The 15986-nt window shown below is 48.2% G+C and overlaps 1 protein-coding gene across 11 annotated transcripts in view; it reads right to left on the bottom strand.

Moving 5' to 3' along the window:
• Positions 1–2275: 2275 nt before the first annotated feature.
• Positions 2276–15986, bottom strand: part of abcd4 (ATP-binding cassette, sub-family D (ALD), member 4) — a 19396-nt gene continuing 5685 nt past the window's right edge. For 8 of the 11 annotated variants that reach the window (XM_046299056.1, XM_046299060.1, XM_046299063.1 and 5 more), the window contains 14 exons: positions 14718–14843; positions 14490–14540; positions 14273–14391; positions 12958–13079; positions 11508–11599; positions 11130–11219; positions 9979–10124; positions 7894–8042; positions 7361–7397; positions 7180–7229; positions 5042–5094; positions 3896–3972; positions 3497–3612; positions 2276–2845 (listed from right to left, as the gene is read on the bottom strand). In XM_046299056.1, coding sequence (XP_046155012.1) covers positions 2777–2845; positions 3497–3612; positions 3896–3972; positions 5042–5094; positions 7180–7229; positions 7361–7397; positions 7894–8042; positions 9979–10124; positions 11130–11219; positions 11508–11599; positions 12958–13079; positions 14273–14391; positions 14490–14540; positions 14718–14843 — 1297 coding nt within the window. In that variant the 3' untranslated portion in view covers positions 2276–2776. Of the gene's footprint in view, positions 2846–3496; positions 3613–3895; positions 3973–5041; positions 5095–7179; positions 7230–7360; positions 7398–7893; positions 8043–9978; positions 10125–11129; positions 11220–11507; positions 11600–12957; positions 13080–14272; positions 14392–14489; positions 14541–14717; positions 14844–15613; positions 15642–15986 lie in introns of those variants that run through there. The other 3 variants (XM_046299058.1, XM_046299059.1, XM_046299065.1) reach the window with 2 other exon arrangements.

The raw sequence follows: 15986 nt of genomic DNA, 5'->3' as shown, positions 1-15986 counted from the left end.
ACATTTTAATGTCAATTTAAAAAATTAACGACATGATCATACATCCCATTAAGACGTCAGTAAACAAAGACAGGCTCACAGCATCACCTTGACAACAGGCTCACAGCATCACCTTGACAACAGGCTCACAGCATCACCTTGACAACAGGCTCACAGCTTCACCTTGACAACAGGCTCACAGCATCACCTTGACAACAGGCTCACAGCATCACCTTGACAACAGGCTCACAGCATCACCTTGACAACAGGCTCACAGCATCACCTTGACAACAGGCTCACAGCATCACCTTGACAACAGGCTCACAGCTTCACCTTGACAACTGGCTCACAGCATCACCTTGACAACAGGCTCACAGCTTCACCTTGACAACAGGCTCACAGCTTCACCTTGACAACAGGCTCACAGCTTCACCTTGACAACAGTCTCACAGCTTCACCTTGACAACAGGCTCACAGCTTCACCTTGACAACAGGCTCACAGCTTCACCTTGACAACAGTCCCACAGCTTCACCTTGACAACAGTCCCACAGCTTCACCTTGACAACAGTCCCACAGCTTCACCTTGACAACAGTCCCACAGCTTCACCTTGACAACAGTCCCACAGCTTCACCTTGACAACAGTCCCACAGCTTCACCTTGACAACAGTCCCACAGCTTCACATTGACAACAGTCCCACAGCTTCACCTTGACAACAGTCCCACAGCTTCACCTTGACAACAGTCCCACAGCTTCACCTTGACCTGGTAAACAGTCCCACAGCTTCACCTTGACAACAGTCCCACAGCTTCACCTTGACAACAGTCCCACAGCTTCACCTTGACCTAGTAAACAGTCCCACAGCTTCACCTTGACAACAGTCCCACAGCTTCACCTTGACCTAGTAAACAGTCCCACAGCTTCACCTTGACCTAGTAAACAGTCCCACAGCTTCACCTTGACAACAGTCCCACAGCTTCACCTTGACAACAGTCCCACAGCTTCACCTTGACAACAGTCCCACAGCTTCACCTTGACAACAGTCCCACAGCTTCACCTTGACCTAGTAAACAGTCCCACAGCTTCACCTTGACAACAGTCCCACAGCTTCACCTTGACAACAGTCCCACAGCTTCACCTTGACCTAGTAAACAGTCCCACAGCTTCACCTTGACAACAGTCCCACAGCTTCACCTTGACAACAGTCCCACAGCTTCACCTTGACCTGGTAAACAGTCCCACAGCTTCACCTTGACAACAGTCCCACAGCTTCACCTTGACAACAGTCCCACAGCTTCACCTTGACCTGGTAAACAGTCCCACAGCTTCACCTTGACAACAGTCCCACAGCTTCACATTGACAACAGTCCCACAGCTTCACCTTGACCTAGTAAACAGTCCCACAGCTTCACCTTGACAACAGTCCCACAGCTTCACCTTGACAACAGTCCCACAGCTTCACCTTGACAACAGTCCCACAGCTTCACCTTGACAACAGTCCCACAGCTTCACCTTGACAACAGTCCCACAGCTTCACCTTAACCTGTTCACTTTATATTCCACAATCAGTGAGCTGCATTTAGAGAGATGTTAGTTACCAATACTAGTTAGTATGACTTGGAGAGTGGTGCAGGCACATTGTGGTTGGGTTGTGTGGTTGTCTTCTGTTGAGTGATGGTCAGTTATATTGTGGTTAGGTTGGGGTTGTCTTCTGTTGAGTGATGGTCAGTTATATTGTGGTTAGGTTGGGGTTGTCTTCTGTTGAGTGATGGTCAGTTATATTGTGGTTAGGTTGTGGTTGTCTTCTGTTGAGTGATGGTCAGTTATATTGTGGTTAGGTTGGGGTTGTCTTCAAGGGAAATCTTAATGCAACAGCACACAATGACATTCTAGACGATTCTGTGCTTCCAACTTTGTGGCAACAGTTTGGGGAAGGCCCTTTCCTGTTTCAGCATGACAATGCCCCCATGCACAAAGTGAGGTCCATACAGAAATGGTTTGTCGAGATCAGTGTGGAACAATTTGACTGGCCTGCACAGATCCCTGACTTCATTCAACCCCTTGGGGAAAAACCTCCTTGGTCTTTGTGGTTGGATCTGTACTTGAAATCCACTGCTAGATTGAGGGACCTTACAGATAATTGTATGTGTGTGGTACAGAGATGAGGTAGTCATTCAAAAGTCATGTTTTTGTCCATGCAACTTATTATGCGACTTATTAATTTACTCCAGAATTGATTTAGACTTGCAATAACAAAAGGTGTTGAAAACTTATTTGACTCAAGACATTTCAGCTTTTCATTTTTTATTCATTTGTAAAAAAATAAAAAATAAAATCCACTTTGACATGATGGGGTATTGTGTTTAAGCCAGTGACGTAGAAAATCTACATTTAATCCATGTTAATTTCAGGCTGTAAACAACAACAAAATGTGGACAAAGTCAAGGGGTGTGAATACTTTCTGAAGGCATTGTATATTTACTTAATGAGACAATACAAAATGTGACTAAAATATGACTAAAACGATAAGGCATTTAGTTGACTAAAATGGACCAATCTTTGTCATTTTGACAAAAACTAGACTAATTTATTATTCAAATGACTAAAATGTGACCAAGATTTAATTATATTTGAGTCAAAATGACTAAGACTAAATTTACAAAGAGTGCCAAAATTAACACTGGTTTTGGTTAATAAGTGATTGTCAGTTACATTGTGGTTGTGTTTTGGTTGGGTTGTGGTCATTTACATTTTGGTTGTGTTAAGGTTTGGTTGTGACCAGTCATTGTTTCAAGCATCACTCCTGTTTAAGCTTGGTCAGCTCCCAGCGTCCCTCTCCACACAGTTTCAATGAGACGTCATGGTACTGGAGGGGGAACAGTCAGAAGGGCCTTCATACCACATTCATAACCCTTCATAACACAAATACCACATTCATAACCCTTCATACCACATTCATATCCCTTCATAACCCTGCATAACACATTCATAACCCTTCATACCACATTCATAACCCTTCATAACACATTCATAACCCTGCATAACACATTCATATCCCTTCATAACCCTGCATAACACATTCATAACCCTTCATAACACAAATACCACATTCATAACCCTTCATAACACATTCATATCCCTTCATAACACATTCATAACCCTTCATAACCCTTCATAACCCTTCATAACACATTCATATCCCTTCATAACCCTTCATAACACATTCATATCCCTTCATAACCCTTCATAACCCTTCATAACACATTCATAACCCTTCATAACACATTCATAACCCTTCATAACACATTCATAACCCTTCATAACCCTTCATAACACATTCATATCCCTTCATAACCCTTCATAACCCTTCATAACACATTCATAACCCTGCATAACACATTCATAACCCTTCATACCACATTCATAACCCTTCATAACACATTCATAACCCTTCATAACACATACATAAGCACTTCATAACACATTCACTACATAATACTTATGTCAACTTGTGTACCTTCTCCAGGCTTTTGCGGTGTCCCAGGCTGACCAGGGTCATTCCCAGCTGCTTACAGCCTCGGTACATCTGCCCCTCTGCGTCCTCTGTTAGGGCACTGGTCGCCTCGTCCAACACTGGCACGCACACGCACACACCACAGGGAGTTAGCACTAGCCTCAGTCAACACTGGCACGCACACGCACACACCACAGGGAGTTAGCACTAGCCTCAGTCAACACTGACAAAAATAAATAAAATAATTCAATTTCCTGTTTATTCACTGATTTTTGTATTTGATGTCTTGAATCAACCAACAGTTGAAATAGAGTTGATCTCCACCGTAGTTCTAATCATTACACACTTAGATACATTGTATCATACAGTCAGCATCGATGGTAACGTGGGTCGGCAACAGACCTGCGTATTTAGGCTGCAGGTAGAAGAGTCGGGCAAAGCAAAGCCTCTGCATCTCCCCTGGAGACAGAACATCATACCTGCAGAGAGAGGGAGAGAGACAGGAGGTCAGCCATTTCATTCCACAATCTAAAGCCATCTGCCCCTGGAGACAAAAGATAGACACAGAGAGAGAGACACACACACACAGAGACAGAGAGAGACAGAGAGAGACAGAGAGCGAGAGAGAGACAGAGAGCGAGAGAGAGACAGAGAGCGAGAGAGAGACAGAGAGCGAGAGAGAGACAGAGAGCGAGAGAGAGACAGAGAGCGAGAGAGAGACAGAGAGCGAGAGAGAGACAGAGAGACAGACAGACAGAGAGCGAGAGAGAGACAGAAGAGACAGAGAGTGAGAGACAGAGAGCGAGAGAGAGAGAGACAGGGAGACAGAGAGACAGAGAGACAGACAGAAGAGAGAGAGAGACAGAAGAGAGAGACAGAGAGAGAGAGAGAGAGAGAGAGAGACAGAAGAGACAGAGAGAGAGAGAGTCAGCCTGATGTACCATCAGAGCCAACATTATTGGCACCCTTTATAAAGATGAGAAAAAAATAAATCTGTAAAATAACAAATACTCCTATCTTTTAAAGATTTTTTAAAATGTTTTTTTATTACTTTTGTTAAAACAAAATATTTTTCTCTGAGCAACTGTATTAGTAATCAAATCAATTTTTATTGGGTCACATACACATGGTTAGCAGATGTTAATGCGAGTGTAGCGAAATGCTTTGTGCTTCTAGTTCCGACAGTGGAGTAATATCTAACAAGTAATCTAACAATTTCACAACAACTACCTAATACACCGGCATAGACGAGATGCAATAGATGGTATAAAATACAGCATATACATCTGGGATGAGTAACGCAAGACATGATGATGTAAACATCATTAATAAAAGTGACTAGTGATCCATTTGTTAGAGTGGCCAATGATTTCAAGTCTGTACGTAGGCATGTAGTAGCATACAATACAGCTCAATATTTTTTATTGGTTATTTTAAAAGTCTTTTATCTTTATCAAATGGTGCCCATCATTTTGGACGTGACTGTATACATGTACTGTAGTAACTACGGGTTCCAGAAAGTCATGACCACATTTGTTTGTTCCTTACCAGTTCCAGTCTACAGGCTCATCCAGTCCTCCTGTCCTCTTCAGGAGACTAGACTAGAACATCAGAGAGGGTTCATATCCTTAGAATAACGTAAATACAGGAAAAATATACAGAGTAAAACTGTAAGCGGGGCGGCAGGGGAGCCTAGTGGTTAGAGTGGAGGGGCGGCAGGGGAGCCTAGTGGTTAGAGTGGAGGGGCGGCAGGGGAGCCTAGTGGTTAGAGTGGAGGGGCGGCAGGGGAGCCTAGTGGTTAGAGTGGAGGGGCGGCAGGGGAGCCTAGTGGTTAGAGTGGAGGGGCGGCAGGGGAGCCTAGTGGTTAGAGTGGAGGGGCGGCGGCAGGGGAGCCTAGTGGTTAGAGTGGAGGGGCGGCCTAGTGGTTAGGGGAGCCTAGTGGTTAGGTTAGAGTGGTTAGAGGGAGGGCGGCAGGGGAGCCTAGTGGTTAGAGTGGAGGGGCGGCAGGGGAGCCTAGTGGTTAGAGTAGGGGCGGCTTAGAGTGTGGTTAGAGTTAGAGTGGAGGGGCGGCAGGGGAGCCTAGTGGTTAGAGTGGAGGGGCGCCTAGTGGTTAGAGTGGAGGGGCAGGGTAGTTTAGTGGTTAGAGTGGAGGGGAGGGGCGGCAGGGTAGCCTAGTGGTTAGAGTGGAGGGGCGGCAGGGTAGCCTAGTGGTTAGAGTGGAGGGGCGGCAGGGTAGCCTAGTGGTTAGAGTGGAGGGCGGCAGGGTAGCCTAGTGGTTAGAGTGGAGGGGTGGTTAGAGTGGAGGGGCGGCAGGGTAGCCTAGTGGTTAGAGTGGAGGGGCGGCAGGGTAGCCTAGTGGTTAGAGTGGAGGGGCGGCAGGGTAGCCTAGTGGTTAGAGTGGAGGGGCGGCAGGGTAGCCTAGTGGTTAGAGTGGAGGGGCGGCAGGGTAGTTTAGTGGTGGTTAGAGTGGAGGGGGCGGCAGGGTAGCCTAGTGGTTAGAGTGGAGGGCGGCAGGGTAGAGGGTTAGAGTGGAGAGGCGGCAGGGTAGCCTAGTGGTTAGAGTGGAGAGGGGCGGCAGGGTAGCCTAGTGGTTAGAGTGGAGGGCGGCAGGGTAGCCTAGTGGTTAGAGTGGAGGGGCTAGGCAGGGTAGCCTAGTGGTTAGAGTGGAGGGGCGGCAGGGTAGCCTAGTGGTTAGAGTAGAGGGGCGGCAGGGTAGCCTAGTGGTTAGAGTGGAGGGGCGGCAGGGTAGCCTAGTGGTTAGAGTGGAGGGCGGCAGGGTAGCCTAGTGGTTAGAGTGGAGGGGCGGCAGGGTAGCCTAGTGGTTAGAGTGGAGGGGCGGCAGGGTAGCCTAGTGGTTAGAGTGTAGAGGCGGCAGGGTAGCCTAGTGGTTAGAGTGGAGGGGCGGCAGGGTAGCCTAGTGGTTAGAGTGGAGGGGCGGCAGGGTAGCCTAGTGGTTAGAGTGGAGAGGCGGCAGGGTAGCCTAGTGGTTAGAGTGTAGAGGTGGCAGGGTAGCCTAGTGGTTAGAGTGGAGGGGCGGCAGGGTAGCCTAGTGGTTAGAGTAGAGGGGCGGCAGGGTAGCCTAGTGGTTAGAGTGGAGGGGCGGCAGGGTAGCCTAGTGGTTAGAGTGGAGAGGCGGCAGGGTAGTTTAGTGGTTAGAGTGGAGGGGCGGCAGGGTAGCCTAGTGGTTAGAGTGGAGGGGCGGCAGGGTAGCCTAGTGGTTAGAGTGGAGGGGCGGCAGGGTAGCCTAGTGGTTAGAGTAGAGGGGCGGCAGGGTAGCCTAGTGGTTAGAGTGGAGGGGCGGCAGGGTAGCCTAGTGGTTAGAGTGGAGGGGCGGCAGGGTAGCCTAGTGGTTAGAGTGGAGGGGCGGCAGGGTAGCCTAGTGGTTAGAGTGGAGGGGCGGCAGGGTAGCCTAGTGGTTAGAGTGGAGGGGCGGCAGCATAGTCTAGTGGTCAGAGTGGAGGGGCGGCAGGGTAGCCTAGTGGTTAGAGCGTTGGACTAGTTAACTGGAAGGTTGCAAGTTCAAACCCCCGAGCTGACAAGGTACAAATCTGTCGTTCTGCCCCTGAACAGGCAGTTAACCCACTGTTCCTAGGCCGTCATTGAAAATAAGAATTTGTTCTTAACTGACTTGCCTCGTTAAATAAAGGTAAAATAAAAATAAAAAAAGTATGTTAATATACACTTACCACTCCAGCTAGTTCCAGGTACTGTATGATTCTCTCATCGTCCACTGACCCTGTGAAAAGACAACCATTATGGCTTCAACAGTGAGAAGTTTTTTTTGGCTATGACTATTGCCTCCTCGTGACACTTTCTGTCAAAATGTCAAAATGTGTCCCTGAGAAGGCCATTTTCACAAGACCATACCTGATACAGGGTAGATCTCCTTCAGAGGGTAGATCACCTGTTGAAGAGAGAGAAAAAACAAGTTAGTTAAATTTTGTTACACTGGTTTGATCTTCCTCAAAGTAGGAATGGACAAAACAAACAAATTAATGTTTTCTAGCTGTTCTCTGAACATTCCGTCTGTCAGGTAGGGTTTCTGGGTAATATAGTACTTACCTGTTCTCTGAGCGTTCAGTCTGTCAGGTAGGGCTTCTGGGTAATATAGTACTTACCTGTTCTCTGAGCGTTCAGTCTGTCAGGTAGGGTTTCTGGGTAATATAGTAATTACCTGTTCTCTGAGTGTTCCGTCAGTCGGGTAGGGTTTCTGGGTAATATAGTACTTACCTGTTCTCTGAGTGTTCCGTCAGTCGGGTAGGGTTTCTGGGTAATATAGTACTTAACCTGTTCTCTAAGCGTTCCGTCTGTCAGGTAGGGTTTCTGGGTAATATAGTACTTAACCTGTTCTCTGAGTGTTCCGTCTGTCAGGTAGGGTTTCTGGGTAATATAGTAATTACCTGTTCTCTGAGTGTTCCGTCTGTCAGGTAGGGTTTCTGAGGCAAAAAGAGGATTCCCCTGGGACCGAAACACGTCGTCATCTGGACATAGCCGCTGTCGGCCTCCCACAGGCGGTTCAGGACCCTCAGTAGGGAGGTCTTCCCAGTGCCTGTGTTTCGGGATGAGCCATAGACTTCGTTAGATGACTCTTCTTTGTATCTGTCCCAGTAGGTCATCTGTGAGAACATGGGCAGCAGCATTGCGGCCATCTCCATACACTCATAAAACTGACTATCCTACCGATCCTCAACTTCGGCGATGTCATTTACAAAATACCCCTACCTCTATATTATACCTGTCTACTCCTACCTGTATATTATACCAGTCTACCCCAACCACTATATTATACCAGTCTACCCCAACCACTATATTATACCAGTCTACCCCAACCACTATATTATACCAGTCTACCCCAACCACTATATTATACCAGTCTACCCCAACCACTATATTATACCAGTCTACCCCAACCACTATATTATACCAGTGTACCCCAACCACTATATTATACCTGTCTACTCCTACCTGTCTATTATACCCGTCTACTCCTACCTGTCTATTATACCCGTCTACTCCTACCTGTCTATTATACCTGTCTACTCCTACCTGTATATTATACCTGTCTACTCCTACCTGTATATTATACCTGTCTACTTACCTGTATATTATACCTGTCTACCCCTACCTGTCTACTCCTACCTGTCTATTATACCTGTCTACTCCTACCTGTATATTATACCTGTCTACTCCTACCTGTATATTATACCTGTCTACTTACCTGTATATTATACCTGTCTACCCCTACCTGTCTACTCCTACCTGTCTATTATACCTGTCTACTCCTACCTGTCTATTATACCTGTCTACTCCTACCTGTATATTATACCTGTCTACCCCTACCTGTCTACTCCTACCTGTCTATTATACCTGTCTATTATACCTGTCTACTCCTACCTGTCTATTATACCTGTCTACCCCTACCTGTCTACCCTACCTGTATATTATACCTGTCTACCCCTACCTGTATATTATAATATACCTGTCTACTCCGACCTGTATATTATACCTGTCTACCTACCTGTATTTTATACCCGTCAACCCTACCTGTATATTATACCCGTCTACCCCTACCTGTATATTATACCCGTCTACCCTACCTGTATATTATACCCGTCTACCCCTACCTGTATATTATACCCGTCTACCCTACCTGTATATTATACCCGTCTACCCTACCTGTATATTATACCCGTCTACCCCTACCTGTATATTATACCCGTCTACCCCTACCTGTATATTATACCCGTCTACCCCTACCTGTATATTATACCTGTCTACCTACCTGTATATTATACCTGTCTACCTACCTGTATATTATACCTGTCTACCTACCTGTATATTATACCAGTCTACCCTACCTGTATATTATACCCATCTACCCTACCTGTATAATATACCCGTCTACCCTACCTGTATATTATACCAGTCTACCCCACCTGTATATTATACCCGTCTACCCCACCTGTATATTATACCCGTCTACCCCACCTGTATATTATACCCGTCTACCCCACCTGTATATTATACCCGTCTACCCCACCTGTATATTATACCCGTCTACCCCACCTGTATATTATACCCGTCTACCCCACCTGTATATTATACCCGTCTACCCCTGTATATTATACCCGTCTACCCTACCTGTATATTATACCCGTCTACCTACCTGTATATTATACCCGTCTACCCCTGTATATTATACTCTACCCTACCTGTATATTATACCCGTCTACCCCACCTGTATATTATACCCGTCTACCCCACCTGTATATTATACCCGTCTACCCCTACCTGTATATTATACCAGTCTACCCCACCTGTATATTATACCTGTATATTATACCCGTCTACCCCACCTGTATATTATACCCGTCTACCCCACCTGTATATTATACCCGTCTACCCCACCTGTATATTATACCCGTCTACCCCACCTGTATATTATACCCGTCTACCCTACCTGTATATTATACCCGTCTACCTACCTGTGTTTCCCACCACCAGCAGATTGGAGCCCTGGCTGATCTTGATACTCAGCTCTTCAACCAGCAGCTGCTCAGAGAAGGGACTCTTGTAGGACACACAGTCCAGGATGAAGGCTGTGTCTACTGGACCACTGTGGACCTTGTCACTGGATGGAGAGGGGAGGTGAAGAGGAGGAACAGTTAGCCTAGTGGTTAGCAGGTAGCCTAGTGGTTAGCAGGTAGCCTAGCAGGTAGCCTAGTGGTTAGCAGGTAGCCTAGTGGTTAGCAGGTAGCCTAGCAGGTAGCCTAGTGGTTAGCAGGTAGCCTAGTGGTTAGCAGGTAGCCTAGCAGGTAGCCTAGTGGTTAGCAGGTAGCCTAGTGGTTAGCAGGTAGCCTAGTGGTTAGCAGGTAGCCTAGAAGGTAGCCTAGTGGTTAGCAGGTAGCCTAGTGGTTAGCAGGTAGCCTAGAAGGTAGCCTAGTGGTTAGCAGGTAGCCTAGCAGGTAGCAGGTAGCCTAGTGGTTAGCAGGTAGCCTAGAAGGTAGCCTAGTGGTTAGCAGGTAGCCTAGAAGGTAGCCTAGTGGTTAGCAGGTAGCCTAGTGGTTAGCAGGTAGCCTAGCAGGTAGCCTAGTGGTTAGCAGGTAGCCTAGTGGTTAGCAGGTAGCCCAGCAGGTAGCCTAGTGGTTAGCAGGTAGCCTAGTGGTTAGCAGGTAGCCTAGCAGGTAGCGGTTAGTGGTGGTTAAGAGCATTGTGAGCATTAAGAGCATTGTGCCAGTAACCAAAAGGTCGATGTGCTCTTGAGCAAGGCACCCCAACCCTAATTGCTCCTGTATGTCATTCTGGATAAGAGCCTCTGCAAAATGACTAAAATGTAAAAAGGTCAAACATAGGAGAGAAAATCTTTAGCCATGTTCCTTTCAGCGTTCTCCGCTTTGTGATTGCACTCGTAATCCTACCTTCAAAACTCATTCCTGTGCTCTGAGTACTCTGGAGCATGGAAGCCTAACGGAACATACTGCAGCCTGTTAGAGTACTCTGGAGCATGGAAGCTTAACGGAACATACTGCAGCCTGTTAGAGTACTCTGGAGCATGGAAGCCTAACGGAACATACTGCAGCCTGTTAGAGTACTCTGGAGCATGGAAGCTTAACGGAACATACTGCTGTTGTTTTACCTGTCAAAGTCGTAGGAATCTCCTGATGCAGGGTCGTAGTCACAACGTGTCCTCAAGATATCATCCATTACTTCCCTCAGCTCTCCTATCCTGCCCACAACACACACAGCATGACAATAAGCTTCTGGGTGTTACTACACACACACCACAACATGACAATAAGCTTCTGGGTGTTACACACACACACACACACACACACACACACACACACACACACACACACACACACACACACACACACACACACACACACACACACACACACACACACACACACACACACACACACACACACACACACACACACACACACACACACACACACACACACACACACACACACACACACACACGGTTGATCAGTATGCGTAATGTTACCTGTGGGTGTATCCAGCCACATCTGACAGAGTGGTAGACAGGTCTATTAGCTGACTGAAGCAGCTTATCAAGTAGATACATACAAAGGCATTCTGAGGGAGAGAAAGAGAGAGAGAGGGAGAGAAAGAGAGAGATAGAGAGAGAGCGCAGATAGAGGTGAGAGAGAGATAGAGAGAGAGAGCGCAGATAGAGGTGAGAGAGAGCAGATAGAGGTGAGAGAGAGAAAGAGAAGAGAAAGAGATAGAGAGAGAGCGCAGATAGAGGTGAGAGAGAGCAGAGAGAGAGAGAAAGAGAGAGAGAAGAGAAAGAGAGGTGAGAGAGAGAGCAGAGAGGGTTTCAACTGTTCTGCCTTACTATTATTCAACCATGCTGGTCAGAACATTTGAACATCTTGGTCAGCGAGAGAGAGCAGAGAGAGAGAGAAAGAGAAGAGAAGAGAAAGAGAGAGGTGAGAGAGAGAGCAGAGAGGGCGAGAGAGAGAGATTTGTGACTGTGTGTGGTCAGGCACTGCAAGGCAGAATAAGAGAAAGTATTGACGGTCCCCGTATATAAAGGTCCCCTAGTTCAGGATCTCTATGAACCTGTAAACCTGCTCTGTTCTCTTCCTCTCCAAAACAGGACGTTACATACAGTGACTTAGAGACAACATTTTTAATGTATAGCATATGGTATATACTGCCACCCAGAGGATAGAGGCGGTAATGACAGTAATGAGGGCATGGAAGACATGTAATCTGTGGAGAGAGAGGGGGAAAAACAGTGGCCTACCTTACTGATGAGGACACTGTCCCCTGGGCTACTGTACCGAACTGATGAGGACACTGTCCCCTGGGCTACTGTACCGAACTGATGAAACTGACTGTGAGGACACTGTCCCCTGATGAGGACACTGTCCCCTGAACTACTGTACTGATGAGGACACTGTCCCCACTGTCCCCTGGGCTAATGTACCGAACTGATGAGGACACTACTGTAACTACTGAACTGATGAGGACACTGTCCCCTGGGCTACTGTACCTTAACTGATGAGGACACTGACTGTACCTTACACACTGCCCCCTGAACTACTGTACCTTACTGATGAGGACACTGAGCTCCCCTGGGCTACTGTACCGAACTGATGAGGACACTGTCCCCTGAACTACTGTACCTTACTGATGAGGACACTGTCCCCTGGGCTACTGTACCTTACTGATGAGGACACTGTCCCCTGGGCTACTGTACCTTACTGATGAGGACACTGTCCCCTGGGCTACTGTACCGAACTGATGAGGACACTGTCCCCTGGGCTACTGTACCGAACTGATGGGGACACTGAGCTCCACCTGGACTGCTGTACCTTACTGATGAGGGCACTGTCCCCTGGGCTACTGTACCGAACTGATGAGGACACTGTCCCCTGGGCTACTGTACCGAACTGATGAGGACACTGCCCCCTGAACTACTGTACCTTACTGATGAGGGCACTGAGCTCCCCTGGACTGAGGTTGTTATAAACACCCGAAAAGATGGGGATGGAGATAATGATGTAGCTGAGGATACCACCCAGGTAGTCAAAGGTGTTCACTCCAACTGAGAGAGGAGGAGAGGACAGCAGAGGAGAGGAGGAGAGGAGGGCGGGAGAGGAAGAGAGGAGGAGAGGAGGAGGTGGGCGGGAGAGGAAGAGAGGAGGAGGTGGGCGGGAGAGGAAGAGAGGAGGAGAGGACAGCAGAGGAGAGAGGAGGAGGTGGGCGGGAGAGGAAGAGAGGAGGAGAGGACAGCAGAGGAGAGAGGAGGAGGTGGGCGGGAGAGGAAGAGAGGAGGAGAGGACAGCAGAGGAGAGAGGAGGAGGTGGGCGGGAGAGGAAGAGAGGGAGGAGGTGGGCAGCAGAGGAGAGAGGAGGAGGAGGGGAGGGAGAGGAAGGGGGGAGGTGGGCGGGAGAGGAAGAGAGGAGGAGGTGGGCGGGAGAGGAAGAGAGGAGGAGAGGAGGAGGTGGGCGGGAGAGGAAGAGAGGAGGAGGTGGGCGGGAGAGGAAGAGAGGAGGAGAGGAGAGGAGGAGGTGGGCGGGAGAGGAAGAGAGGAGGAGAGGAGGAGGTGGGCGGGAGAGGAAGAGAGGAGAAGAGGAGGAGAGGAGGAGGTGGGCGGGAGAGGAAGAGAGGAGGAGAGGAGGAGGTGGGCGGGAGAGGAAGAGAGGAGGAGAGGACAGCAGGAGAGAGGAGGAGGTGGGCGGGAGAGGAAGAGAGGAGGAGAGGAGGAGGTGGGCGGGAGAGGAAGAGAGGAGGAGAGGAGGAGGTGGGCGGGAGAGGAAGAGAGGAGGAGAGGACAGCAGAGGAGAGAGGAGGTGGGCGGGAGAGGAAGAGAGGAGGAGAGGACAGCAGAGGAGAGAGGAGGAGAGGAGGAGGTGGGCAGGAGAGGAAGAGAGGAGAGGAGGAGGTGGGCGGGAGAGGAAGAGAGGAGGAGAGGACAGCAGAGGAGAGAGGAGGACAGCAGAGGAGAGAAGGGGGTGGGCGGGAGAGGAAGAGAGGAGGAGAGGAGGAGGTGGGCGGAAGAGGAAGAGAGGAGGAGAGGACAGCAGAGGAGAGAGGAGGAGAGGAAGAGAGGAGGAGGTGGGCGGAAGAGGAAGAGAGGAGGAGAGAATAGGGTGGAGGAGGAGGAGAAAAGAGAGGAGAGGAGGGTTGTTTAGATCCTACCATTTGCATTAGGAGAATTCTAGAGGTCATCAATTCAGATGAACGGAGAATTAAATTGTTATTTTTTTAAAGACAATCAATCAGACGTACGTGTGTGTGTGTGTGTGTGTGTGTCCTTACTGTACAGCCAGAGTTCCTTGTTCATCAGACTCTTCTGGCAGCGCAGCAGCGTCTGCAGTCTCCTGTCTGTCCTCATGTGTTCCACTTTGCCAGCTCTGTATTCAGGTTAAACAGCACAGAACACTACGTCTTAATGCATAGACACAAGACAGACAAATCATATCACGGTCCAACCCCCATGGGGCTGACTGACCTGTAGAAAGCGGCAGACTCTGCGTTGGACCGGATTTGCATGTGCTTGAACCTGGAAGTAAAAACCCAGTCACTTCATTGGTCACCTCACTTTAAAAAAAAATGTTCACGTGAAAGTACAGCCTATCATGTCCCATATCCTACGTATCTATAATATTACCAGGTAACACAGTTGGCAGGATGTCTGCTAACTACATGTAAAATAAGGGTGTACATATCATTCCTGTACCTGAAGTCTCCCTCCAGTTTCTCCTGTTCAAACAGAGTCGACACAATTGGCCCCATGAGGATTTTATTGGTGATAGTCCCCACTATGAAGTAGCCAAAGATACTAACAGGACCGATCCAGCCAGTGCTACAGGGATGGAGGGGGGGTGGAGAGGGGGATAGGGGTGAAGAGATGGAGAGGGGGATAAGGGTGAAGAGATGGAGAGGGGGATCGGGGTGAAGAGATGGAGAGGGGGATAAGGGATAAGGGTGAAGATATAAGGGTGAAGAAGAGATGGAGAGGGGGATAAGGGTGAAGAGATGGAGAGGGGGATCGGGGTGAAGGGATAAGGGTGAAGAGATGGAGAGGGGGATAAGGGTGAAGAGATGGAGAGGGGGATAAGGGTGAAGAGATGGAGAGGGGATAAGGGTGAAGAGATGGAGAGGGGGATAAGGGTGAAGAGATGGAGAGGGGGATAAGGGTGAAGTGATGGAGAGGGGGATAAGGGAGAAGAGATGGAGAGGGGGATAAGGGTGAAGAGATGGAGAGGGGGAGGAAATGGAGAGGGGGATAACAGGGAAGAGATGGAGAGGGGATAAGGGGGGAGGAGACATGAGTGAGGGATAGAAAAATGCAAACATCTCTTTTTTTTAGTCAGCTGTTGCTTTCCATGCTAACCACATATCAATGGTAGTCCTATTCCATGTCATGTCCATGCAAATGTCTTCAATCAGACTGAGGCGCTTATACTCATCTATGAGGTAATGCCATATAGGTGTATAATGCATTCAGACCAGTAGTAGTATTGTCAGGTGTAGTAGACCAGGGTACTAACCTGTAGTAATATTGGCAGGTGTAGTAGACCAGGGTACTAACCTGTAGTAGTATTGGCAGGTGTAGTAGACCAGGGTACTAACCTGTAGAAACATTGGTAGGTGTAGTAGACCAGGGTACTAACCTGTAGTAGTATTGGTAGGTGTAGTAGACCAGGGTACTAACCTATAGAAACATTGGTAGGTGTAGTAGACCAGGGTACTAACCTGTAGTAGTATTGGCAGGTGTAGTAGACCAGGGTACTAATAATATGCCATTTAGCAGACGCTTTTATCCAAAGCGACTTACAGTCATGTGTGCATACATTCTACGGTTGGTAGGTGTAGTAATATTGGCAGGTGTAGTAGACCAGGGTACTAACCTATAGAAACATTGGTAGGTGTAGTAGACCAGGGTACTAACCTATAGAAACATTGGTAGGTGTAGTAGACCAGGGTACTAACCTGTAGAAACATT

The sequence above is a fragment of the Oncorhynchus gorbuscha genome, linkage group LG14 (assembly GCF_021184085.1).
Source record: "Oncorhynchus gorbuscha isolate QuinsamMale2020 ecotype Even-year linkage group LG14, OgorEven_v1.0, whole genome shotgun sequence".
Classification (NCBI taxonomy): Eukaryota; Metazoa; Chordata; class Actinopteri; order Salmoniformes; family Salmonidae; genus Oncorhynchus; species Oncorhynchus gorbuscha.
This window is presented reverse-complemented; position numbering and strand designations above follow the sequence as displayed.